The 27,073-nt window shown below is 34.4% G+C and overlaps 1 protein-coding gene and 1 long non-coding RNA gene across 16 annotated transcripts in view; both read left to right on the top strand.

The window, feature by feature from the left end:
* The first annotated feature begins 1,471 nt into the window (after positions 1-1,471).
* The window catches only part of LOC125681396 (hemicentin-1-like), a 60,249-nt gene continuing 34,647 nt past the window's right edge, over positions 1,472-27,073 (top strand). For 2 of the 15 annotated variants that reach the window (XM_056153657.1, XM_056153652.1), the window contains exons 1-2: positions 1,473-1,808; positions 19,255-19,575. In XM_056153657.1, coding sequence (XP_056009632.1) covers positions 1,730-1,808; positions 19,255-19,575 — 400 coding nt within the window. In that variant the 5' untranslated portion in view covers positions 1,473-1,729. Of the gene's footprint in view, positions 1,809-19,254; positions 19,576-26,962; positions 27,068-27,073 lie in introns of those variants that run through there. The other 13 variants (XR_008799849.1, XM_056153650.1, XR_008799850.1 and 10 more) reach the window with 8 other exon arrangements.
* Positions 4,732-12,651, top strand: LOC130051594 (uncharacterized). The gene is made up of 3 exons (XR_008799852.1): positions 4,732-11,217; positions 11,723-11,823; positions 11,934-12,651. It is a non-coding gene; the product is annotated as an uncharacterized LOC130051594 (long non-coding RNA).

The raw sequence follows: 27,073 nt of genomic DNA, 5'->3' as shown, positions 1-27,073 counted from the left end.
TTTAATTGCGTCATTTGTACAGTGTAACTGAAAGACGAGCGTTTGTAGTCTTTAGTGTTTTTGCAATTGGTCGACGTCCGCTGTCGTGCGTAAATAATTGAACATTTGTAACTTCTTCATAACTACATGTATCATTCCTTTTTTTGCAAATTCTGTAGGAAGCATCTTTGGGAAAAGGAAGACATAAATTGTAAATTTCAGAAATCCTGCACTCCTGAGGTCCTAGGGGCGAGGCAAACCTGCCCAATATTGGACGGTTTCAAAAATAATTTCTCTACAACCGCGCATCTGTAAGAAAAACAAAACGCATAATGATGTAGAAGAGAAAGGCCTCTGCCAAAATTCTAAATTTCACGATCCCTGTGATAGAGGTTCTGACTCCAGGTAGGGACCAAACTGGGTATATATAGTGTATATAAGTAAAGGATATAAATATCTGTCTTAATGATATTGATATTAGATTGAAACTAAATGGATATTTAGATTTGAAGGAGCTGGTCGTCCCTTACCAACATTGTAAACTCCATGATCCCAGGGATTAAGGTTTTTGTTCTAGAGAGGTGCCAAAATTATTATAGTGATTATTGCTTTAATCAGTTGAAAAACTTTTATACGTTTCCTGATACGATATAAAAACTAAATGCATATTTAGGAAAAGTAGAACAGGATGTAGCAAAATTGTGAATTTCCGCAATCCAGGGTTTTGACTCTAGAACGGGTCTAAATCAGTAAAATTGTATCTATTTTATTTATATTACATCATGTAAAGTCTACCATAAGTATAGGCACGTTTGGAGGCGTTTTCATTTTATTCCCAGTGTGCTCTGACAATTTACATTTCGGGTTTCAGGCCGTTGAACTAATAGAGCTTTCTATCAATGTATTCACGAGTTTTCAATACAACAGAAAAAAATATCGACGAAAGAATAGACTGTCACACAAAACTCTTGTTCATCTGCGGGTAAAATAAAACTGAAATTTGGTCAGATAGTATTTCCAGGGGTTTATGACCTTTAACAACGTTTTTCGAAAGTATCTTCTTTTTAAAACTCTATGTGTTGAAACAGAAACAGTCCTGCACTCCGAAACATTCTATAGTCATAGGCTAACATAACCAAGAATCATAGATAGATACCGAAATTGCACTCATTCTTCCCTGAGAAATGCTCCAATGTTGAATACATGTACACACCCTGCTCGTATATTTACCTCTTTAAAGATAATATTTTTACATAATGCGTTTACAAACACTTCTATGAAAAACGAGGCCTTTGAGGCTTTTTATTAATGCATTCATCAAATTTCAATCTAACTATTTGATACAGAGGAAAAAATCGACGAAATTGTAAACAGTCATATGAAACTCTTATTCATCTGTGGTGTAAATCAAAATTGAAATTAGGTCTGCTAGTATTCTCAGGTGTTTCTGACCTTTAATTGCATTCTTTTAAATGTTTTTTGTTTTTTAAAACTGTGTGTTTAAGACGGAAATAGTCCTGTACTCTGAAACATTATATTTACACAGACATCAGTCATAAGCTAACACAATGAAGAATCATATTTGATTTTTGATAGAGAAAATCGAAAGTGCACTCTTTCTTTCTTGAGAAATGTTCCCATGTTCAATACAAACACCACATTCTTATTTACCTCTTTAAACATAATATTCTGTATATAGTGTGTTTACATGCACTTTAATAAAGAACAAGGAAGAAACTAACCTAACAAAATGTGTGCGGGAACTGTGTCTCCGTCGTTTGGATATGGAACCCTTTCATTAATGTGTCTCATTCTACCTCACTGCTTTGGTAAGTTGTATTAAATAAATACCATGTACATGTTACAGATCTTGGCTAATATTTGACTGTTATTTGATCGGCGTGGCTTTCATAATATGTAGACAATACATGTATATGTTATAATAAATCAGATGAACATAAAGTCACGATACGTAGATGTGTTTACGGTTTCATATACACTGTATGTGATATAATTTGTATGAATAAATGTATGTACATGTATATCTATGAGTGCATGTTTACAAATACAGATATAATGGGTACACCATGCTTACAATGTAGAATCCGGGACATCCCAGTACATAACTAAAAAGGGAAATAAGAAATTCCGCGGATCTCATAATTGCATTGCAAACAGTCAGAATTCAGTTACAGGAACTCAATTCAAGTGTCATTGAAAAGAATAGGTTCTTACTAATTGTTAACAAAACGTTTCTCCATGTCTTCATTTTAAAAGCGAAAGTAAAGTCGAAAGGGAAACAACTCTAGGATCTTCGGTAACAATTGGTGAATTGTATGTAAATATATATATATATATATATATATATATATATATATATATATATATATATGAAACTGATAGTGATGATGGAGCTCATGTGACTTGATATTCAATTATGACGATCACAATTCAATCATTTTCATTTACTAAATTATGCCTCAAATATCTGTATTATTGATTGATTGTTTCTTTTACGCTCTGTCGAGAATTTGTCATTCATATTGAGACGTCACGTACAACTTTAGAACTATGTTTAAGACCTGCAAATGGAATACAAAGCAGCCAATTTGTAAAAATGGTGGAAAATATGAATTTTTTGTTCACATTCAGATTGTAGCAACAATTCTGCAAAAATAAAGATTAAGCTATTGTAATGAAATTTTGAAATGGGTACTGAAAACTATGCATATATTGGCCATATCTATTCTATATATAAATTCTTATGAAATTTTGTTTTTGGCTTAGAAATTTGAAGCATGGCTATATTTGTATTTCAATCTAGAGATTGGCCGTATATGGGTGTGATTATCTTTTGTTATTGTTTACACCGGATGTTATCTCACTTAATACACAAGGATGCTTGTCTAGTTCTCTACTAGAGGGATTGCACCAAAGGAAACATTTAAGTCAAATCACTATATAACGTGGAAAAAATAATTACTCATATACCAAATATTGGTAAATTCAGATTTTAATTTTAATTATATATAATCCCATTCCTTAAAAAATGCCCAACTTTATGAAAATCTGATCACTGTTTTAGAGTTTTGTAGAATCACCGGTAGCTTTTTCTAGAAAAATGTCAAGCATGATGTTTGTTTGATTAAGCAACCATCTCCTAGGCCAGTTGTGTAACTTCTATTGTCTCTCACCAATAACGACAAATGCCCCACTGATCAACCCATCGGTACCAGCATTGACGAGTACAGTCTGGGATGTTAGCTGACAGACCCCACTCAACCATCACTCTAAAATTACTCTCAACCTGGACTCTATCTGTGAACATCATTACAATGTCAGACGAGGCCATTACATAGAGTAGGTCTCCAAATAATACAACGGACAAAGCGTTTCTTAATAATCCTTCAATGCACATGTCGTCCATTGCACAGCTGTGCCCCCCCCCCCCATCATTTTCATAATTGAAAATTACCAAGAGGAAAACCATAAGTACTAGTAAATGTATATTATATGTACCGGTATGTGTGTATATTATGTAAAAACTACATGTTTTAAAAAGAATTTATAATACAATGATGAATTAATTTCATAGTTCCTAGGATGAAGTTTTGTTAGATTCTAAACATACCCTTTCAGTGCCTTACAAATGGAGCAAAGTGGTAAAATCAAAGTATTGAAAGTACTAATGGGAGTTTAATTTATGTAGATTTGCACCAGATGCTTCTGGGATTGAAAATTATTCCTAAAATAAAAAAAAGAGAGAGAAGTACCCTAAAAATACACGTAAGTAGTGTCTCTATAACAAAGCGCAATTATTTATTTCTACACGCATTTATATACTAGTAAGTTAATACCTTTTACTATCCCAACATATTTTAAACTCTTACAATTGCTCAATGTTGTCAAAATATGTCACTATATTAATATTCTAACACAGGGACATTTTTGAAAAACTTCACAAATAATTAACAATTCTTAGATTTATGCATGTTTTTAAAAAAAGGGTTTTTTACAACTCATCTTTTATGAAATGGGGTGGGGGATTGACATGGTTTACTCAACTGAATAATGTTATCATTGCTCAAAGTGCAGGAATTTGTACTTAAACCTCGGGCATATACTTATCCTTTACATTGTATCTTTAAAATTGTCTATTACTTAAGACTTGAAATTAATTTCCTTCAGCTCTATACATTTCATCTAGGTAAATCCTCCATGTACATAATTTCATAAGGATCAACAATTGACGGTGAAGTATTTACAATTTATTCAATCTACAAAAATAGCCATATGGTCTTAAATTTGCACATACATATATGAAAAGGTGAATATAACGAACAGTGGTCGATCTCATAACTATCATTAGGAATACAAAAGTAAGAGTTGGACAAACACGGATCTCTGTATATATCAGAGGCTGGATCAGGTGCATGGAAGGAGTAAGCATCGCCTGTCAGCCGGTCACACCCGCCGTGAGCTTATATCTTGTTCTAGTAAACGCATATATGTGCTTGTGTATATACTATTGGATGAAAAATGTACCACGAGTGTCATTTTGTGCTAATATTTGCTGATTATGATTGTGCATATGGAAGTTTCTCCCCCACTGACTTGGCCAGTTATAATGAAAGTATAGCCTCTTTAGCCATGCTCAACGCCTTTACTTGGTCTCCATCCATGATTATCGGTATTCATTAACCTTTCTTGTGAAGTTAATAGTTGATGGTATTTGTAATTTGAAGACCTCGTCTCTGGTTAGATAGTTAACTGCGACAATATATTTTCATCTATTTCATTCGTAAAATAATTCCAATTTGTATTTCAAAATGTGATAAATTAATTACTTTAAAGTAAAACTAAACTTTCAGTAAACGATGTATACAGTTATAAAGCTTTTCATATCATTCAGCATGATAGACAGAATATCAAGAAGTTCACTTTTTTAATTCCGTGAATGGGCAGAAATATCCATATAGAATGTGGGTATGGTTGATTCTACACAATGTGTGCTGTAAAAGTCTAAATGAATATTGATTAATCAGATATTATGGAAAGTTATTTCATCGTAGATAATTTAAAAGGCAATACAATTATTTAATCTTTCTATTTAGGAAAGGAAAACTCAAACGACATTTTATTCACTACATGTACCTATTTTCTAATTTCTATTGTGACACACGAGGTACACGTAATCTATGTCAACCAGCTGACTCTTGCTTCGAAAGAACTTTGTCGTGGCAATTTTCAAGCTTTTTTAGAACATAATTTTCTTGCAAACACACAACAAAACATTTGTTTCATTTTTTCTTCAAGATTTGATTTAATTTTCAACTGAGAGTTCGGAAAATTTGAACTGCATGACTGGTTGTTTTCACATTAAAATAAAATGAATTTATTGTCGAGCTCGGAAACACATTTTTTGGTTTTACCATTAAAGTGGACAATGAATGCAGCCACTCTAACATTGAATGTGGCAATGCTCAATATGTTCGGTTCCCTTCGATTTGACGCTTATACAAATCAGTTGACTCTACTATCCTCTCCGATTGTTTGATTTCCCGATTGTGGACATGTGCAAGTATGTATATGTTTCTTTGGATGTAAAAAGTTCACTCAACTGCTATATAGAATACGCAGAAACCGCCACGTTAAAGAGATCGACCTTTTCCAAGGCCCACGTTAAAGCTTGAACCTGCTATATGAGCTGAATTGCTGTAGGGGTGAAAAGTTCTCTAGGGTGCTACCGGCCTTTTAGCGCGATAGGTTGTAGCAGTGTGTATTCTTTAACGTGCCAACGCCTATCGTGACACAAGGCCCCCGCTTTCAAGGTCATATCTGAAATACCCATGATTCTCACTTCAAAATGCCGAACACATTGTAAGTTTTGTTAACATCTTAGCCGCCATAACACGAGTGGGGCTTGGACTTACGACCTCCCGGTTACGAAGTGAACGCTCTACCACTGGGCTACTGCGACCGGTTAATTGTAATGAATAAATGATAATAATAATAATGATATACAATAATGCTTTATTTAGAGAAGGTAGCCCGATAAGGACATGGTACTATCATTCCCCTGGGCCTTCTGAAATACAAACAATATACTCATAATGATACGTACAATCAAAGATAAAAATAAAATGATAGGTTCCGTGATCATATACAATTTACAACAAAGTGGTATTTAAAACAATTATGGGGGTCAATATTCATGGTGTGGAAGAGGTACATGTAGTAAAAGAGGGAAAAGGGGCGGGTATGCAAAGATATACATATATATTCACATACATACACATGTATATATTATTATATAAGAACATGTTTAAAATTAACGACGGCTAATTATGAATTTTTCAACATTTCTTCTAAAAACGTCTCTACGAAGGTGATAATTTTTAAAATTAGATATGTTAAAAAATAAGTAAACAACAACAAGTGAAAAGAAATCATCAACAACAACGCAATGACCTGTGTGAAAAGGTAGTTGTTCAAATGTATATCATCGAAATGAATATTGGAAACTGTACTTATTTAAAATGGCCGAGTGACAACTATTGATTTAGAATCAAATAATTTTGGTTAAAACATGTGAAATAATGTACGCCATGTCGCACAGCCTCATAAGTATGTACCTGCAATGATATGTTTATCGTTTTACAACGTCGAAAAATTTTGTTGAGATTCGGACCATATATCTTTAAGTATCGCGAAAGAGGAATTGTCGTCTGTAAAGCTGATATTAGTATGTGAATGGGGGATTTGATTACGGGTGCCACTTGTGTTATTTCATAAAATTTGTATTGCACAATGTCCATTTTACAGCAAGAATTGCCACAAATATACATTTTCTATCAAAAAAGTTCTAGTTTTGAGTCCCTAGTCAGCTAAGTGTAAGCTACCATCAATTGTCGTTAGACCAGTGACATTGTAGATAAAATACAAATGGAATACGACCATAGTAGCAAAACTTTAATTCTATGCTCCTCGAAAAATTTCGGAGGAGCATACATGTATATAGTTGTTGTATTTCTCTGTCCTTTCAAGCTCATATATTCTAAATCTCTTTCATCAGAATATTGATCACAAATATTCATTGAGACAAGGACATCTGGACCATTATCACAAGGTCATTTTAGAAACGTCAAGGTCACTCAGGACATATAAAAGGTCCTTATTTCGAATTTTTTAAACAGGTATTGATCATAAGTAATAGGCCAATGACTTTCAGACAAAGGTCACTCAAGATCTTTGTAAAGGTGAGGATCACTCAGAACATATAATTACTTTATATATGAAAGAAACTTAATTTCAACAAAATTCCAACAGTTAGTAATAAGTGTGCGAATGACTATCGGACAAAGGTTACTAAGGGTCATTTTGTAAAGATCAAGGTCCCTCAGGGCATATACCTTATATGAAAAAAAACCCCTATTTCAATGATATTTCAGCAGTTATTGATCATTTGGACAAAGGTCACTTAAGGACATTTCATAAATGTCAAGGCCACTAAGAATATATACCTTATATGCGGGAACAAATCATCAATAATATTTTAAGAGTTATTGGTCATCGTGCGAATTTTCGGAAAAAGGTCATTCCTAAAAGTCAAAATCACTTAAAAGATATAACTTACTTCATCTTCTTACCCGTGTCAAACTTACGACGTAAACATTAGGTATTAATTGCTCTTGCAAAACACTCTCACCATTTAGAAGTGAGAATCAAGGGTCTTTTTCAAATTACCTTAAAGATAGACGTCCAGTGTCGTGACAGACACTGATACGTCACATTAAAGAACCATCACTGCTACGGCCCTGAGCACTGAACAAAGGTCAAAATTTGTGGTCACCTACAACTGGTGACGTCTCAATATGAGTAAAACATCCTCGATGGGTCGAAGAACAATCTGCACTTAATCGATATGCGAGAGCATATTCTATGTACAGGGTTTGATTTTTTTTAATCGAGGCAGGCTAACAAATAAGTTGAATTTACAGGGGTTTAAATTGTAAGTTTCGTTTACAGTCAGCATTTCGCAAATTCTATGGTCGGTAGGGATTCTTTTCTTGACGTCATACTTGTTATACTGGTCTCCCCTAATGAGTAGCCGATGTAGAGGCAAATTTTGACTCCCATAGAATAATGACCGGGGTCATTTTTCGACGTCGAAAAAATGACCCCCTAGCCGTAGAAAAATTGGATAATTTTGTAGAAAGAAGACCCAGGGGTCATTATTTTGCGTGTCATACCTGAAAAATAATGACCACCGTAGAAAAATGACCCCCTCCTCCCTTTCTTAGCAGATTGTTTATTTTAAAGGAGTTGATACGGGTTTTCAGGTCATTATTTACCCAGAGTTATCGTTCCTGCTGCTCCTCTTATCAAATTTATTCCATGTGTAATTTTTTTTTTCACGGTTAATATAATAAAAGTAAGAACTAGTTCATTAAATTTGAGGAAAACCCACTGTAGGTTCCATGACCAATTGCAACTGGAAAAACCCCGCATATTTCAGGGACGGGCCCAGGGAATTTTCAAAAAGGGGTTCTACCATAAATTTTAGTTTTCAAAAGGGGAGTTCCATTCTCAAAATGTGTTATTTTAACCTCATTAAGCAACATTTTGTAACGATAGGCAGAGGTACATGTACAACCTATAAAACCTCCACACTTCCCTTTGAATTTACCAATGTATTTATGCTATCTATTTACTTGTATACATCGTGTGTAATCAAACACACACATAAAAAAGAGCTGCGTTTAAATTCAATACTTCTTGTGTCAAAGAGAGGCGTGAAATCTTCTTAAAACTGATGAATTCACATACATTTTTTGCAACTGAAGTCAATAGCTTATTTCATTTATGCATCATTATCGTTTTTCAAGAATTTTGAAAAATGAGTAAGTGTTGATAGAGGTATTAGTGAGTATGCGAACGATAACTTTGGGTAGACTATACATTTCACTGGATAATTTATGCCTATCAGGGGTGTAGGACAAGGGGACGGGGACACGTGCCGCCTCAGTTTTGGAAGATGGGGGAGGGGGGCACCAAGTGGGTTTGTTCCCCCTCACTTTTTTAATACAAAATTAACATAGATTGGTCAGATGAGAATATACCACGGTTAAAAAAATACTCAATTCTAATATGCAAGTTCTCAGCACTCAAAACATTATTTCTTGCAATTACATAACCTATTCTCTCCGTACTACATTTTGTTTTGACCGATTACGTTTTAAACCGTCATAAAATTGTTAGTTACAAGAAAAATGTTCTCACGGTGAAAATAGTTATATCTCATTTATATTAGAAGGGAGTCCCCCCATTGCAATGTTCAAAAGTGCAGTATGTCGTACACAGTACAGGGGAGTAGGGGAAGATACAGCCGGGGCACATGTCCCCACGCTTTTCAAAGGGGGAAGAAGTATGGTTGTGTTCCCCTTAAGGTTGATCGATCCTCATGTGACGTCATAGGTTTTTGCAAAAATCTTAATAAATTAAACTTTGCGCATGATAGAAATATATCTTTCTGAGTAATATTATTCACTGGATATAATAAAAAATCTGGTAAACTATTAATACTGAAAAAGTTTATATTTTCCATAGATAATCAATTATTCATGATTTTAAAAATGTTGTCAAGGGCAATAACTCCTGAGCTGGAATTTCCTCAACTGGATGTATATTATACATTGGTTTCCCTAATATCCATGATTAATCTATACATATTTATGAATTAGCAGTTTTTTTAAAACTGTTGATTTTTAAATTTTGTCATTTCAACAAGTTTTTATCTATTTCTATTATTCTGTTTAACGAAAATGTGTGATTTTCTGATGTTGATATATACTTCTGTTTTTGTATGTCCGACATCTTTAAAAAGGTGGCAACATATACATTTTCTTTGGTTATTAATTAAATTAAACTATACTGAATGGAAATTAATAAAGTTTTTCCACTGTTAACCATTCAAATTGATAAGTCACATGAGGATGGAGCTACCTTAAGTAAGGCTTCTTTACAATCTGATTAGAATAAGATCCCCGATTCGCTCCTTTGTATTCATATTGTCTCTACAACATAAAAACAAAGGAGCAGATTCTATAACTCTCAGAAGTCATAGGTAATATACCTTAAGCAGTGGAATGCTTACACATGAAAATTTGCAAAGTGTTTTAGGTCTGTTAATTACAACATTTAGTTTCGATTTGCAGTTTTTTCCAAATCTGACTTTGTTAAGAATTTCTTAAGTCAATAATAAAGAACAAAAGTGAAAAAAGAAGTAAATTTTGATATTTCATGAGGAATGCTCCCGGAATTATTCATTTCGTTGGTTTCATTTGAAAATACACCTGTTGTTGATACATAGTTATATGTACGTATTCCTCTGTCTGCTCCTCTATATTTCAAATTTCCTTTTAATTAGTGAATTGCACCCAAACTCTTGGATTTTTTACAAATAACGTCATCGACAAACGAGTACTCCCCTGCTCATAGACAAATATAAGGTTGAACGTGATAGAGGCCTTTGAGGAAATTACAAAACTATATACTTAAGTTATATAACAAATATGTAGACGGATTTCTTCATGGAATTATATTCAAAATGAGATTTTAAAATGTTCCCTTCAATATTATATTTATCATAACCGACCCATACAATGATCCACGAAGCAAATATATCAAATCAATAAATGTTTTATCGTTGAGTATGACATTATGGAGTGCGATTGCTCTGCAGAAAAAACTCCCTATCATGCGTGTTAAGTGCATCGTAGAATATACCATCAGAGCGATAGGCACGTTTCGAGTTCATCCGGAACACCCGGGATTTTCACATTTAGCCACGCCAATCACGTGACATGAACAAAATGTTCAGCAGGGGTACTTCCGGTTGATATTGTTTACTCTGGTAACAAAATTGTCTTTAACAAAATATGCATTTTGTGGCACGAAAGGTCTCAATTCAGATAATGGAGAGAAAGGGGTGTATATCTACTTTGGATGATGTTAAAGTTCACCCTTTCCCAACCCTGGAAAAAAAATGTTCACGCAGAGGAAACGATGGCGTCATTTGTTTAGAAAACCACGAGTAGCAGAACAGTGCAGAAAATTAGAGCGATTACTACATACCATAAAAGCTGATCCAACACAGAAGCATCCCTGTTCTAGCCATTTCACCATATGAAAGGCGAAGATAACAAACAGTGATCCAAGTTTTAAGAAAACCAAGAGGTTTGTACTGCCCTTTACAAATTGATACTGCGCGACATTAAAATAGGCCTAGTTGATACCCTTATCCACATAGATTTGAGCAATGTATGCATTTTACAATGGTGATCATGTGGCACTAAATCGATAGTAGATTATCATATATCAGAGAATTTACACTTCGAACTCATGGTTTAGGCTCATAGGCAATTTGGGGGGGGGGGGGGGGCATATAATTATAATATCGGGAGATCTATTCTTACAAATCTAGATTAGGATTTGCAATAATCATTCATCTAAGCTCCATACAGATAGTTCATTTACTTCCAAATAAATTTCAATTCATATCAAAGAACTCTCATTTATCTTTGCTCCAACTTGACCAAGCAGTGTGCTTTGTATACATCAGAAATTACATGTACATGTATGTACACTTCCACTCATATTTATGTGCTCTCCCACTTCTCATTTAGTAAGAAAAATGAGCATGATTTTCTTTCTTCATAATATATTCAACATATATACACAGGTTGATAACAATGACTGTACTCCGTATGTTGACTGGAATTATTGACTGGTATGCAGTAAAACAGCTGAAGGAAAGTTCAACTATTAATTCATTTCAGCCTGGTAAGAATCAATATCCTTTTGTGTATTATACACCTGCAATTCTTTTCTTTTACGGCTTCAAATCTTGTGTATTTGAAATTTTAATTCTGATATTTTTGGTATTATTATAGATAGTCTGGCAGTATTATAGGTAATCTGGCAGTAATGGCATGACATCATGAGAGCTAATCAACATGGTTAATGATGTATAGAGACACTGTCTGAAGACCTCGAGGGAAAGGCAAAGAAAATGGATGATCTACTTCTTATATTCCCGTAAAAAAGAGGAAGGATACCACAACATTGACGATAAATTATTGTCAATTCAAGAAGCAAAGTTGTGAAAATGCAAAAATGATAATTAATGTATTTGTTAGAAAAATATTGTTAACTGCATATATATTTCTTGAACTTATTCAGGAATACATCAAATGTAGTCATTCATATTAAAACTGAATCTATGAATTTTCATAACTTTTATCAATAAAGTTTACTATATTTATTTTACATGTATCTAATTTCCCTAATACATTGTACTCGTGGGGGTTTGCTTGCATTCATTGTTTTGACATGAATCCGAAAATGTGCATATATCATCACAAGAGCCCACCTGGGCACTAAGCATGTGTCATGTATAAAGCAGACTCAAACAAGATCTACCAATATAATATTTGAATGAACACAAATGGTCTTAGATACTCTTTTTTTCTCTCTGCAATATATGGCATTAAACAGCATTAATTTTTTTTTCAATTTTAAATATATACAAGTCAATTAACTTTTCCCAAACTTTTGATGCATATAATGGATTTTCTCTGAACTGCTACATCTTTGTGCACAGAATGGAAATGATGCCACTAACAGGAATATACCTTAATCATGAGCAGATATATTTTGTTCAATGATAACAATTTGAGCAATGATCACAACTACTCATGGCATTGGAATTATGAAAACTCATTGAAATGCATGTATCTACTAGAGTTACTTTCATACTAAAGATTCTTCTTATTAAATGAGTCACTTATAAATGAAAGACTTGTGGCGCAAGTATTAGGTGATAAATAATAATTTTCAAATATCAATGTTTAAATTAGGGAGGATATCATTTATAACTTAGTAAATATGATTAAATTATTCTCACCCATATAATATTTTTCTTTTATCTTGGTCATTTTTTGTCGCATATATCGCATTCAGTAGTGTCTTTGATGAGTATGATGATCACTTATGTAGAAATATTCAATAGCTTTGACATAATCAGCATGGTCAGTCATTCACAGATGATACCACTGTCCTGTCCATAGTTTAATATCAAACCATTCAGACCAAAGCAGGTCATATATGTACACCATCACATCACCTGCAAGATATATATCTGGTTTTACAAGCATGCATGTATAGAACAAAATATTTTAAGTTCAAAATTGCTTCACTTATTTTGTGAAATCTTTAGGTACATGAACAGCCCCAATACAATCTCTATATTAAGCTATAGAGCTTGATTTAGCTATTTCAAATCTTTTATGAAATTAACTTTGAAAAGTGTAAAAATCCAATTTCAGTGAATGATAAAATTCCATCCATGTACATGTTGTACTTGCAAAAAAAATTAAATAATATATTATAAACTACATTCCTCAGAAATATAATTTTGATTCACAAATGTTTCTTTTCAAAAATGTCTTACTACACCTTAGAAAGGGTTTCTCAAATCAGCATGAAATGATTTAATTATGAATGAGGATCAACAAAATAATGGATATTAGGCAATTCAAGTTTACATAGCCTAATATCTGTGGAAACGAAGGGGTTATTTATATTTGGTTTCTTTTACATCATATATGAAAACAATTTTTTTTTAATTGTTACAGAAAATCAAAATCAGTAAAATTCAAAAGGCTTTCCACAAATTATGACATTGTTAAATTTGTTTTAGAAAAAAACAAAACAAAAAGCTGTTCGGGTCTAGTTTTGCACTCAGAAAAATGCAGCGAAATATTTGCGAGATTTTACACCCGCACTAGGAATGAACGAATACATTGTATAAATTGCCCAACCCCTCATTTCCACAGAAGTCAGTACTGGGCACGATGTCGGCTTTATGATTCACTTTAAGACATTGTGTTTTGTTTAATCATATACAACGTTCTACAAAAAATAGTAACTATTTTGATTTACCTATTTGGTAGGTTTCGCCGAGTCTAATACGTTGTTTTCATGTCCACTATGGCTACTAATGTACTAGATAGAGCCTAGGGGTCCTAGACAGGCCTTCTGCATAGATCTGCAAGTTACACTGCAGCATCGTCGTCTTGTCTAAGTCTTCCGTTGAATTTGACCAATGGTAGCTTATCAAACGTTGACAAACAAATACGTATCCCCATACATCCCAAACAAATACATTTAATATGTGAAGTGTTGGTAAACAACGAGAAACCGGAAGTAACCCTGCTGAACATTTTTGAAGCGGCGTGACTAAACACAGAATAAAAACCGTGTTCCGGAGGAACTCGAAACACGGCTATTGCACTTCATTCTTCATTTCTTATCTGATAAACATTTAGCTTTTCGATTCATATCATAGTACTATATCACAGCATATGATTCAATATCATAATATGATTAAATGGAATAACATCATATGTATCAATATAACATCGAATATATGTTTACAATGTATTATGATACGATATTGTATGATACAAAATCATATGATAACCTACTATACTGTATATTATATATTTATTACAAATAACATTACATAATTTCATGCCATAATGGTATCATAAGATGTGCCATATATCCACAATCACATCAGCCAAGCTAGTGTGAATGAGATAGGATCAGTAGATCTTCCATATGTATAAACCGCTAAGAATAGTCTCGGAGAAAATCCAAAACAGGCTACATGTAGCTCTATGCAAGGTGAAGATAACGAACAGTGATCAATCTCATAACTCCTACAAGCTATGTATATTCATAACAACATTAACAATTCAAGTCTGATGAGAAATGTTCTTGACGAGTATTTGTCTGCATTCTTAAGCAAAGTCTTGACGAGTATTTGTCTGCATTCTTATGCAAAGTCTGACGTTTGATATACTCCATATTCTTTGTAAAATATTTATAGCTACATTGACTATATGCAATTCTGAATTAGTTAACACTCTAACCTTAATAACACACGGGGACAAGGATTCCACAATGATGGTAGTAGCTACTCTGTGTAAACATATCAAATCAATTACGCACTCTGTTTTCATGTTATGGTCCTTAGTGTAGAATAAACTAATGCACGTTTACAAATGTAACTATAGAGCCCCCTTCCACGCCTGAAACCATATTCCCTTTATGGCAAGACGATTGCATGTATCTCGACGTCGAAAAATGACCCCCGGTCATTATTCTATGGGAGTCAAAATTTGCCTCTACATCGGGGTGTAGAGGCAAATTTTGACTCCCATGGAATAATGACCCCCTTGTAAATGTTATTAAGGATTATTTATCTGGTAATGCGTAAGGGAGGCAGTCCAACATTGTCATATTATAAGTAAATATATCATTCATATGAAACGAACCAGATTAAACATATTAAGAATTGTAATTTTGTTTCAAAAAATGAAAATTTACTGCTTTTAACAAAATAGTGACTCGTACCAAATAAGTGTCTAGTCACAACGAGTTATATTCGTTATTACGAGTAAATACATGCATAATTATATCGAGATACATGGAATCGTCTTGCCATAAAGGGAATATGGGTTGAGGCGTGGAAGGGGGCTCTATAGTTACATTTGTAAACATGCATTAGTTTATTCTACACTAAGGACCATAACATGAAAACAGAGTGCGTAATTGATTTGATATGTTTACACAGAGTAGCTACTACCATCATTGTGAAATCCTTGTCCCCATGTGTTATTAAGGTTAGAGTGTTATGCTAACCCATTCAGAATTGCATATAGTCAATGTAGCTATAAATATTTTACAAAGAATATGGAGTATATCAAATGTCAGACTTTGCATAAGAATGCAGACAAATACTCGTCAAGACTTTGCTTAAGAATGCAGACAAATACTCGTCAAGAACATTTCTCATCAGACTTGAATTGTTAATGTTGTTATGAATATACATGCATAGCATAGAGCTACATGTAGCCTGTTTTGGATTTTCTACGAGACTATTCTTAGCGGTTTATACATATGGGAGATATACTGAAAAATGTCTATCATATAAGAAATGAAGAATGAAGTGCAATTGCTCTGATGGTTTATTCTACGATGCACTTAACACGCATGATAGGGAATTGTTCTGCAGAGCAATCGCACTTCATAATGTCATGCTCAACGATAAAACATTTATTGATTTGACATATTTGCTTCGTGGACCATTGTATGGGTCGATTATGATAAATATTGAAGGGAACATTTTAAAATCACATTTTGAACGTAATTCCATGAAGAAATCCGTCTACATATTTGTTTTATAATTTAAGTATATAGTTTTGTAACTTCCTCAAAGGCCTTTATCACGTTCCACCTTATATGTGTCTATGAGCAAGGGGGGGGGGTACTCGTTTGTCGATGACGTTATTTGCAAAAAATCCAAGAGTTTGGGTGCAATTCACTAATTAAAAGGAAATTTGAGACATAGAGGAGCAGACAGAGGAATACGTAACTATGTATCAACAACAGGTGTATTTTCAAATGAAACCAACGAAATGAATAATTCCGGGAACATTCCTCAGGAAATGTCAAAAATTACCTCTTTTTCACTTTTGTTCTTTATTATTGACTTTAGAAATTCTTAACAAAGTCAGATTTGGCAAAAACTGCAAATCGAAACTAAAATTTGTAATTGACAGACCTAAAACACTTAGCAAATTTTCATGTGTAAGCATTTCACTGCTTTGGGTATATTGCCTATGACTTTTGAGAGTTAATGTAAGCAATTACTTTCCTTAAGGATTGTATGCGGTTCACAGTGTTATGAATGCAATAGGTTGAGACAGGTTCATAATGGGAAGATACTATGGATTTGTGTATTTATGCATTGCATGACATGAAATATTTTTGGGAACCGACCAACAATAAGTCTTTAGTATTCTTTGCTTGTCGTAGAATATGCTACTAAATGGTACAGACCTTCCGAATGACCATAAAAAACCGAGGTCCTGTATCTCTCTCTCTCTCTCTCTCTCTCTCTCTCTCTCACACACACACACACACACACGCGTGTACATATATTGCACTTTATAGTCTTGAATGTATATGTCAAAAGTGCAATATCAAATTCCATAACTATAAAGGAAATCATATTACGGTCTATTTGATAGGTGCCTCAAAGAGGTGTTGACTCATGAAGACTTTTGATTACCTTTTTAGGTTATTTTGAAATTATAGGTAACAGTTCAAGTTAGAATTTCGCACATGCATACTTTCTTTGTGTACTTCATCATACATATCTTGCTTCATTTCAGGCGAGATATTCTCGTTTTGATTTTTGTACTCTACAATTTGTAAATGTACGAGGGTCATTAAAAAATGCGTGGACAATGTCGCTCCCCTTCAAATTATTTATAAGAAATCCGAAAGCAACACAATATTTTATGTAAAAACATTTGTTCTATGAATGTGTGAATTTTCATTCTTCCCCTTTGAAAAGTGTGGGGGTATGTGCCCCGGCTGTATCTTCCCCTACTCCCCTGTACTGTGTACGACATACTGCACTTTTGAACATTGCAATGGGGGGACCCCCTTCTAATATAAATGAGATATAACTATTTTCACCGTGAGAACATTTTTCTTGTAACTAACAATTTTATGTCGGTTTAAAACGTAACTCGGTCAAAAGAAATGTAGTACGGAGATACTAGGTTATGTACATGCAAGAAATAATGCTTTGAGTGCTGAGAACCTGCATGTTAGAATTGAGTATTTTTTTAACCGTGGTATATTCTCATCTGATCAATCTATGTTAATTTTGTATTAAAAAAGTGAGGGGCACAAACCCACTTGTGCCCCCCCCCCCACCCATCTTCCAAAACTGAGGGAGCACGTGCCCCCGTCCCCTTGTCCTACACCCCTGATAGGCATAAATTATCCAGTGAAATGCTATCGTCTATCCAAAGTTATCGTTTGCATACTCACCAATACCTTTATCAACATTTACTCATTTTTCAAAATTCTTGAAAAACGATAATGATGCGTAAATGAAATAAGCTATTGACTTCAGTTGCAAAAAATGCATGTTAATTCATCAGTTAAGAAGATTTCACACCTCTCGGTGACACAAGAAGTATTGTATTTAGATGCAGCTCTTTTTATGTGTGTTTGCTTACACAATATCTATACATGTAAATAGATAGCAAAAATACATTCGTAGATTCAGAGGGAGGTGTGAGGTTTTATAGGTTGTACATCTCCCTATCGTTACAAAATATTGCTTAATGAGGTAAAAATAACACATTTTGAGAATGGAACTCTCCTTTTGAAAACTAAAATTTATGGTAGAACCCCTTTTTGAAAATTCCCTGGATCCGTCCCTGAAATATGCGGGGATTTTCAGTTGTAATTGGTCATGGAACCTACAGTGGGTTTTCCTCAAATTTAATGAACTAGTTCTTACTTTTATTATATTAACCGTGAAAAAAAAATTACACATGGAATAAATTTGATAAGAGGAGCAGCAGGAACGATAACTCTGGGTAAATAATGACCTGAAAACCCGTATCAACTCCTTTAAAATAAATCAATCTGCTTACAAAGGGAGGGGTCATTTTTCTACGGTGGTCATTATTTTTCAGGTATGACACGCAAAATAATGACCCCTGGGTCTTCTTTCTACAAAATTATCCAATTTTTCTAAGGTCATTATTCTATGGGAGTCAAAATTTGCCTCTACACCGGCCCTATTGATAAACATCAAACTTGGTATACTGGTTCCGCTAAGGAGTAGACGACCCTTATGATAAATGAGAGGCTATAACTACAGGCATTAAGAAAAACAAGGCAACAGAGATATACAATGGAAATTATGGAAAAATAAGGTTTTTCAGTGCTATGAAAATTTTAAAGAAAAGAAGCCTTCAGAATTGACTATTTTTAGACTTCTATCAGCTTTCAATACTTCAGGCAACACATTTTATTCTTATTATTAGAGTGATCTTTTTTTAAATACTCAATGCTCCTTAATATAAAGGTAAAAGCAGTTTAATTTTTTTTTCTTGAAAAGAAATATGGGGGTTAAAAATGCAATATTTCATGAAATCAAAACTTTCAATATCCCCAGTATTAGGTCAGGTAAGGTTGCTATGGTAACGAATACTCAAAACATAAACTAAGTTGTTATTAGTAATGATACACATGGGTATACTCTGAATTCAAATGTATGAACATCTTTAGATTCTTTTATTTTTTCAGAAAATGACTCATACTGTTTCTTTGTAGGACAAATTATACTGTATCCAAATCCTGCCACAGTTATACAGGGACAGACACTGAAGTTAACATGTCAGTCTGCGGAATCTGGTGGAAGTTATCAGTTTTATTCTCTGGATTCAGTGATGAACAGAGTAGTGTATGGAACTGCTGTAGGAAGCTTTAGGAATTGTAACTTAGGTCCAAACCCAAACTTTATCATTGAGTGTGATTTTGACAACTGGATATTCAACCTGACAGTATCTCAGCCTGTTCACAACCAGGTCATCTACTGTAGCAAACAGACAAGTCAATCTGAAAATACAGTCAGTACTACTGTACGTGTACAAGGTAATCAACTTGTTTTAGTTCACCTGAACACTAGATTCCAGTTGTTAAATATTCATAATATAAATGTCTCACAAGTTTGACTTCCCCGGAATCACTGGGCCAATTTTAACGTAACTCGCTGTTGTCTCAAAGCATTCTTAAACAAAGAAAATTTATATTTGATCAATTAAAGGGCAACACTTTCCCCCAAGTGGAGATGAATAAGAGAAGGTTCAATTTGGTGAGCTTTTCACACCACTGAACCAGAAAAGATAACACTTTCATAAGGAGACGTTCAAAATTTCACAGAGTTACAAATTTACAAATACTTAGGAGTATTCTTTAAATCTATTCAAATACCGATTAACAAAAATAGAATATATCCCAAAAAGTATGCATGAACCCATGGAATTTGTTTTATGCATACTATTGATTTTCCAGGCGTACTGAACTACCATCAATCCAATGGTATTTCAGTTAATTTGTACGCATTAGCGGTGTACAGGCCCTAGAAATTCTACTTTTCCACTTATATTATAGGCACCTGGGTCAAGGATATTGCACTATAACTTATATGCGAACAATGAAGGAAATACGAATTACGAATTACTATATCTCTCTGAACTACGGTGTCTCTTTTTACATTTTTTGTTATGTTTCAGGAAGCTTAAAGTTCTACATGTGTCATTACCACAGAACATTATTTTATCAACGTTTTAAAAATGTCTTATCCCACTGATTATGAATAATTCGGTTAAAACATGAAACCGTGGTAAAGCATAAATCCTGAAATTAAAATATACAAATACACAATTTTACCCACTGACAACACAATTGGACATGGACATTTAAACTTTAATATTACATATTTCAAAATTTGCTGTATGTACATATGATAAGGCCCTGTCTTATTCAAAGGACTGACAGAGAATGTCTGATCGTTAAGTTAGTGGGGGGGGGGGGGTGACGTGGATTAGAACCAGTCATGCATATAATGGTCAATCTGTCCATGTCCATGGGTATGTAACGCTCGCATACAACACACGCAGCACAAGGAAGTTGATTGATAAAGCATGTAATTAAATATAAAATCAACTAACTCTGGTTACAGACATTTATTAAAACGTTGATAAATTAGTGGTAAAGACATATGTAGTTAAGCTTCCTGAAACATAAAAAAAAATGTAAAAAGAGACACCATAGATCGGAGAGGAACATTTACTTTAAGTGGTTTTAATTTCGCAATGCTAAAGTTTCGCAGTTTTTCACATTAGTCTAATTGCGGTGGTTTTATTTTCGCGGAATTCAAATTTTATAACTGTTCAAAATGTATTGTGTCACACGGAAAAATCCCCGACCGCGAACATAGCGAAATTAAAACCACCGCAATCATTTCCTCATTCACAGTATTCGTGGTTCAAATTTCCTTCATTGTTTACATATAGGTTATTGTGAAATATCCTTAATCCAAGCCCCCATTACTAGTATGGTGATCAGACTATCACTGGACGGTGAATGATCACAGAGTGAACAGTGTGTGAACGCGGAATGCAATTTTGTGAACGGTGAGCGAACATTGAAAACATATACTAAATTGTTGTTAGCAATTGCAATAACATTCCAGTTTGAACATCTTTAGATTTCTTTTTCATTTTTACAAAGAGTGACTAATATTGTTTCTTTCTAGCGCAAACGGGGTGCAAATGTGAGCGCAAAATGAACGGTGAACGCATGATGAGCAATTTATTCGGAATATCTCGGGCGTTTTACATGGGAGTGATAACAATTTGGTATGCAATCCAGCTAATCAATTGATCTACCCCCCCCCCACCCCCACCCCCACCTTTTCCCACCACTTCTCCACAAGAAAAAAAAGTAAACCCCCCCCCCCCAATTTTCCAAAAACAAAAAGAAGGAAATATTGAATATATAGACTGATAATCACCTTTCGCATATTATCAAAATAGTGATAAACATGAGCATCGCTAAGCAGGGAATTTTCTCGCGATATGAAATAAATACAAATCTTAGAAGTGTAATGAGGCCAAATTCTTTGGTGGAAAATCAGGATGGATTATTCCATAATTTATGTGTTCTGTATTTTCAGAATAAGTATCTTGTAGAAACTCTCATCCCTCTCCCTCCCTCCCCCTCTCCCTCTCTCTTCCTTTCTCTCTTTTATAGATTAAACATTGTATTGATGCATGAAAGGGTCTATGGTTTGTGACCACTCCGACAAGTTATAAGCACAACGAATTGTATAAACCGCAATGTTATAAAAATAATATCGATGTTTTAAGCAAAGTTGTCACATATCATTTTCTGTTGACTTTAAACTCAAAAACACAAAATAAATTACTTTATGTTGCACATAAATGCAATTATTCCTTCCTCTTAAATCTATCTACCTTGGGTTTTCCTACCTAAACATCTCCATGAGTCTATTTTGCAATGTATTTGTTAAGTTTTACTAAATAAGCAGTTTTACTAAATAAACAGTAAGTCAGAGTGTGTTGAAATTAGCATATATTACAAATGCCAAAACAAAATCACAATATTCAATTGCAAAATATGAATGTCACACTATCTGGTCTAGACTAACAAATCACACAATAATGGATATGAAAGCATAAAACAATAACAATGGAGTACACATGGCAAAATGATGGGACTATTCCGCATAAAACAGGCCCCCACATCAATATAGACCAGACTAGAAATAAAAAAAGTATGTAATACCAAAATAATTGACTAAAAAATATGTGCAATGCACGTCGAAACATAATGATAACAAAACGTTATTAACAAGTTAGAACATGGATGATTGGAGAGGAGGCGGGTTATATTAATAACTTAAAAATGTCGGTCTATGAACTACTGATGTGCTTATACAAAACAAATGTGGCGATATTGAACAAAGAAATCGAAGATCGGGGGGATATTGTTTTTCCCCTGTCTGTCATTCTGTCATCCTGTCTGAAACTCTAACCTTGCTAATACCTTTCGAACAGTAAGTGCTAGAGTTGTTTTTGTGACCTTGGTCATCTTTGGAATTGACCATTATCGGTGGCATTTGTGTTTCACGAGCACATCTTGTTTTCATTTTGCTTGAGAATTGTGAAGTCAATATCTTCTCAGCTACCCCCTCCACTTGAACCGATGACACGTGCCTGAGTAATACATTCTAACTGGATGCCTACCTATCAAGTAATCCATACTTTCCCCCTTTATCTTCAATGTTTATCACATCGTCGCTAGCCATGGTTACCGAGTCGGATAGTACCTACCCTACCCCAAACCGTGGCTGCATGATAAGCAAAACCCCCGATTTTCATGAATATTTATGAAATGACACAATTATTTGTTTTACCAATCACATTCATAATTACAGATTTTCGGTATTTTAACGGCTGCGCTCACAACTAAAACGTGCAGTATTTGTTTAAAAGTAATAACGGACGCACAAAAGCCTACAAATTCCTGTTTACAGAAGCAAGTATTTATCAAATGAAATTCGCGTTAACTGCAGTAAGTAGGCTTGTAAATTCTGTCTTAATAAACTTAGAGGGTCTATGCAATACAATCCAATTGTTGGTTGAATAAACATCTACATGCATTTGAATTAAAACGTAATTGAAAATTTGATTTGAGATATTACCGAAAATCTCCAAATCATACCTGAACGTCTTTTTGAAATGGTTGGGTTCAAGCGCCAAATCGCTGTGACGTCACAACGGGTACCGAACCATTGTGAAAGAAGGGAGATAGTGTTGATCAGTAGTTGAATTTCGCCATATTCATATTATTTACTTGTAGTTTTAGTGTATTCGTATGTTATAGTTATTACGATTTAGACATCGTGAACAGTTTTAAGTAGCAGTATTTGTGATTAGCATTGTAAATACCGTAACGCTGATACTTCCCTCGTACATGGTCGAGCCAAATGCAAAGCGGGTAAGTTTGTTTTCATAACAATACTGTAGATTTCTTTTGTCAGATGTTTTCAAATACGGTATGAATTATCAGATACCCCAAGTATCACTGTTCTTACTATATGTTACTCTGCTGGTGGACAGTCTGTCCCCGAGGATACTACATGCTTGTCGCTCGATATATGTTCCTTCATGAATATACACAATAACGAAACAATACTGGCTGACACATCGCCCAGTATAAAAAGGTGTCACTCTGTGGAGTCTATAAGGGACACAGGCTCCTACAGATCGGTTGGTGTCCCTCGGATTATCCTTCGAGATTTCAAAGATTTGTCGTATTTACAATCGTCTGATTGTCAGCTTTGGTACAGAAACCAAATATCTTATACCCAAATTAAAGACTGTTATGTTCCTTTAAGAGATATATTTGATAATTGCTTTTCAGACCTCATGTGTTCAACCTCAAAATGTTCTGCAAAAAATTGCAAAACTTGTGATATACTGATCACTAAAAATTCATTTAATAATAATCTAACTGGACGTAGTTTCTGTACCAAAACGTTTGATAATCTGATTTGTAAATCTTCTAACGTTGTCTACGCCATTGAGTGTAACCTGTGTGGCTTAATTTATGTGGAAGAAACCAAGGGTTCACTTAATAAAAGAATATCGGGGCACATTTTTCAAATTAATAATGGTGGTAACCAACTTCTTTACAAGCATTTTAATGCACCGGACCACTCCATCTTGTCCACGGGGGTAAGGCTTTTTAGAAAAAAATTACCATCACACAAACAATCCTACATTAAGCACCCCTTTTCGTAGACAACGAGAAGATCAATGAATCAGGATCCTAGGCACTGCATTTCCATATGGATGCAATGATAATGTATATGATGTGGGAAATGTGACTAGTCCACAAGGAAATAACGTTAATGTGATGGGACTCTTTCCCAATACCCAAAGACGAAAACGCAGTCATCGACATCGTTCATATAAAAGACCAAGTATAAATTATGTCACGTTTGATTCACTTTTGCCTCACGTCAACAGACAATTGGGTCCACATCATATTCGTACAAAACTTTACTCTATTCCATTGAGGGTTTTACATACGTTCTTTGAAGAAGCTATGGCTAGTCTATACTTGGATTTTTCAACACCTGAATATAGACTGAACTCTATGATTATGGATGTTGCCTACCACAGGCTCTATAAAACAACACGAACCATGGATGATATTCCTTCCAAATCATGCCGTCAGTTCCTTAAGCTCAAATTTACAAACAAAGGAATATATGCCGTCAACATAAGCAACATTCTTCGTCATAAAAGGGTTCAGTCGTGTATTCCAACTTATTTCAAGTTCAAGTCTACACCCTGTATTTCCTACAGCTATACTTCTACTATTGCATCCAAACTTTTTAACTATAAGCAAACTTTGCAGTGCTTAGATATAGACCATCTTATACGTAATCCCCCAACATGTTCTTGTTCTTCATCTTCTTTCAACTACAGTCCAGCTGGACATGTCATTACTGGTAATGTTGATATAGTTGAAAATGAGGACCTCAAATCACTTATTCCTAAAGGTCCTAAATACAGAGAACCTCGGTCTTTTAATTGGCGACAGAACTTCATCTCTATTATGAGTTCTGTCGAAGATTATGCCAGACGATGGGCTAAATATGAAAAAGAAGAACTTGATACATTGTCAGAATGGATTAAAAGCATAAGAGGGATGTTGAAATTCCGCATCAGAGACATGACAACAAAAGTACGTACCATCTATCCTTCTGTGTTTAGTAAACCAGAAGTGATAAAAGAATTAGATAGGTTACATGAGGAATATGTTTTGGTTCCAGCTGACAAAGCTAGTAACAACATTGTCTTTGTTTGTAAGGCTAATTATTACAACTGTATTTTAAACGAACTTGGCATTAATTCCACTTTTGGTAATCATACTTATACTCCAACTGCCCTTTCAAAAGACGAAATTCTTCAAAACCATGCCTCAGTTTTAGACACATTTAATATTCCAGTCAATGGGTCGAATGAATATGAGTTACCGTACCTATACTGGATTCCTAAACTACATAAAACCCTTACAAACAAAGACACATTGCTGGATCCAGTAAGTGCTCTACCAAGCTCCTATCTTTGCTCCTCACGAAATTGTTAACAGCTGTGAAGGAGGAACTTCAAACTTACTGTGCGACTACATATGCCAGAAGTGGTGTTAATCAAATGTGGATTCTAAAAAATTCTAAAGAACTTTTAGTAAACTTGAAATCACAGAATTTTTCCCAAATCAATAGCATTAAAACCTATGACTTTTCAACACTATACACGACCATTCCTTACGATAAATTAAAGACTAGACTTTTTGACATCATAGACAGTTACTTCTTCAACAAAAACGGAAAACGGAAATATTCATATCTAGTGATCAGTCATTCAAAAACTTACTTTGTTAAACACCACTCTGATTCCACGAACAAGTACTCTGAAGTTGAAATAAAAAATATGCTAGAGTTCCTCATTGACAATATCTTCGCCGTCTTTGGTGATCAGGTCTTCCAACAGTCTGTTGGAATTCCCATGGGCACGAATTGTGCTCCTTTGTTAGCTGACCTGTTTTAATATTCATATGAAGCAGAATTTATTCAAAAACTTCTACGTGAGAAGAAAAAATCTCTCGCTGTGACCTTCAATTCGACTTTTAGATATATCGATGACGTTTTGTCTATTAACAATGATAGCTTTCATTCATATGTCGATTCCATATATCCCTGTGAGCTCGAAATAAAGGACACCACAGAGTCGTCCACTTCTGCTTCATATTTAGATATTTTATTGAAAGTAGACATTAACGGTAAACTGACAACTCATCTGTATGACAAACGGGATGATTTCAGCTTCTCCATCGTCAACTTCCCATTTATGTAACAATATTCCATTATCACCTGCATATGGTGTTTATATATCTCAACTGATTCGATATGCAAGAGCTTGTTCTGGGTATAGTCAGTTTTAAATCGAGGTAAGCTACTGACAAACAAGTTGAAGGTACAGGGATTTCAACAGTCTCGATTGAAGTCAGCATTTCGCAAATTCTATGGTCGTTATAACGATCTAGTTCGTCAATATAACCTCGCATTGGGTCAAATGCTGTCTGACGTGTTTCATACCGATTGTTAAGCCGTTCTTGGCACACTGATTTTGACTGCGGATAACTCCGTTTACCTGATCAGGATATGGGGCTCACGGCGGGTGTGACCGGTCAACAGGGGATGCTTACTCCTCCTAGGCACCTGATCCCACCTCTGGTGTGTCCAGGGGTCCGTGCTTGCCCAACTATCTATTTTGTATTGCTTGTAGGAGTTATGAGATTGATCACTGTTCGTTATCTTTACCTTGCATGTTAAGATTTTGTAAATCTATTAGCCATTAAAATTATAACTTACTTTCAGTTTGGTATAGACTTCATTTCAATGAGAACAGTAACAAAACAGGAACATTTTCCAGTACAAGAGAGCATTCCCAAACGGTGGAGATGATACCGTAAAATAGTGAAGGTGCCA

This window comes from Ostrea edulis, chromosome 2, assembly GCF_947568905.1.
Source record: "Ostrea edulis chromosome 2, xbOstEdul1.1, whole genome shotgun sequence".
NCBI classification, from domain to species: domain Eukaryota; kingdom Metazoa; phylum Mollusca; class Bivalvia; order Ostreida; family Ostreidae; genus Ostrea; species Ostrea edulis.
Note: the sequence above shows the minus strand (reverse complement) of the source record. Positions and strands in the feature narration are given on the sequence as shown.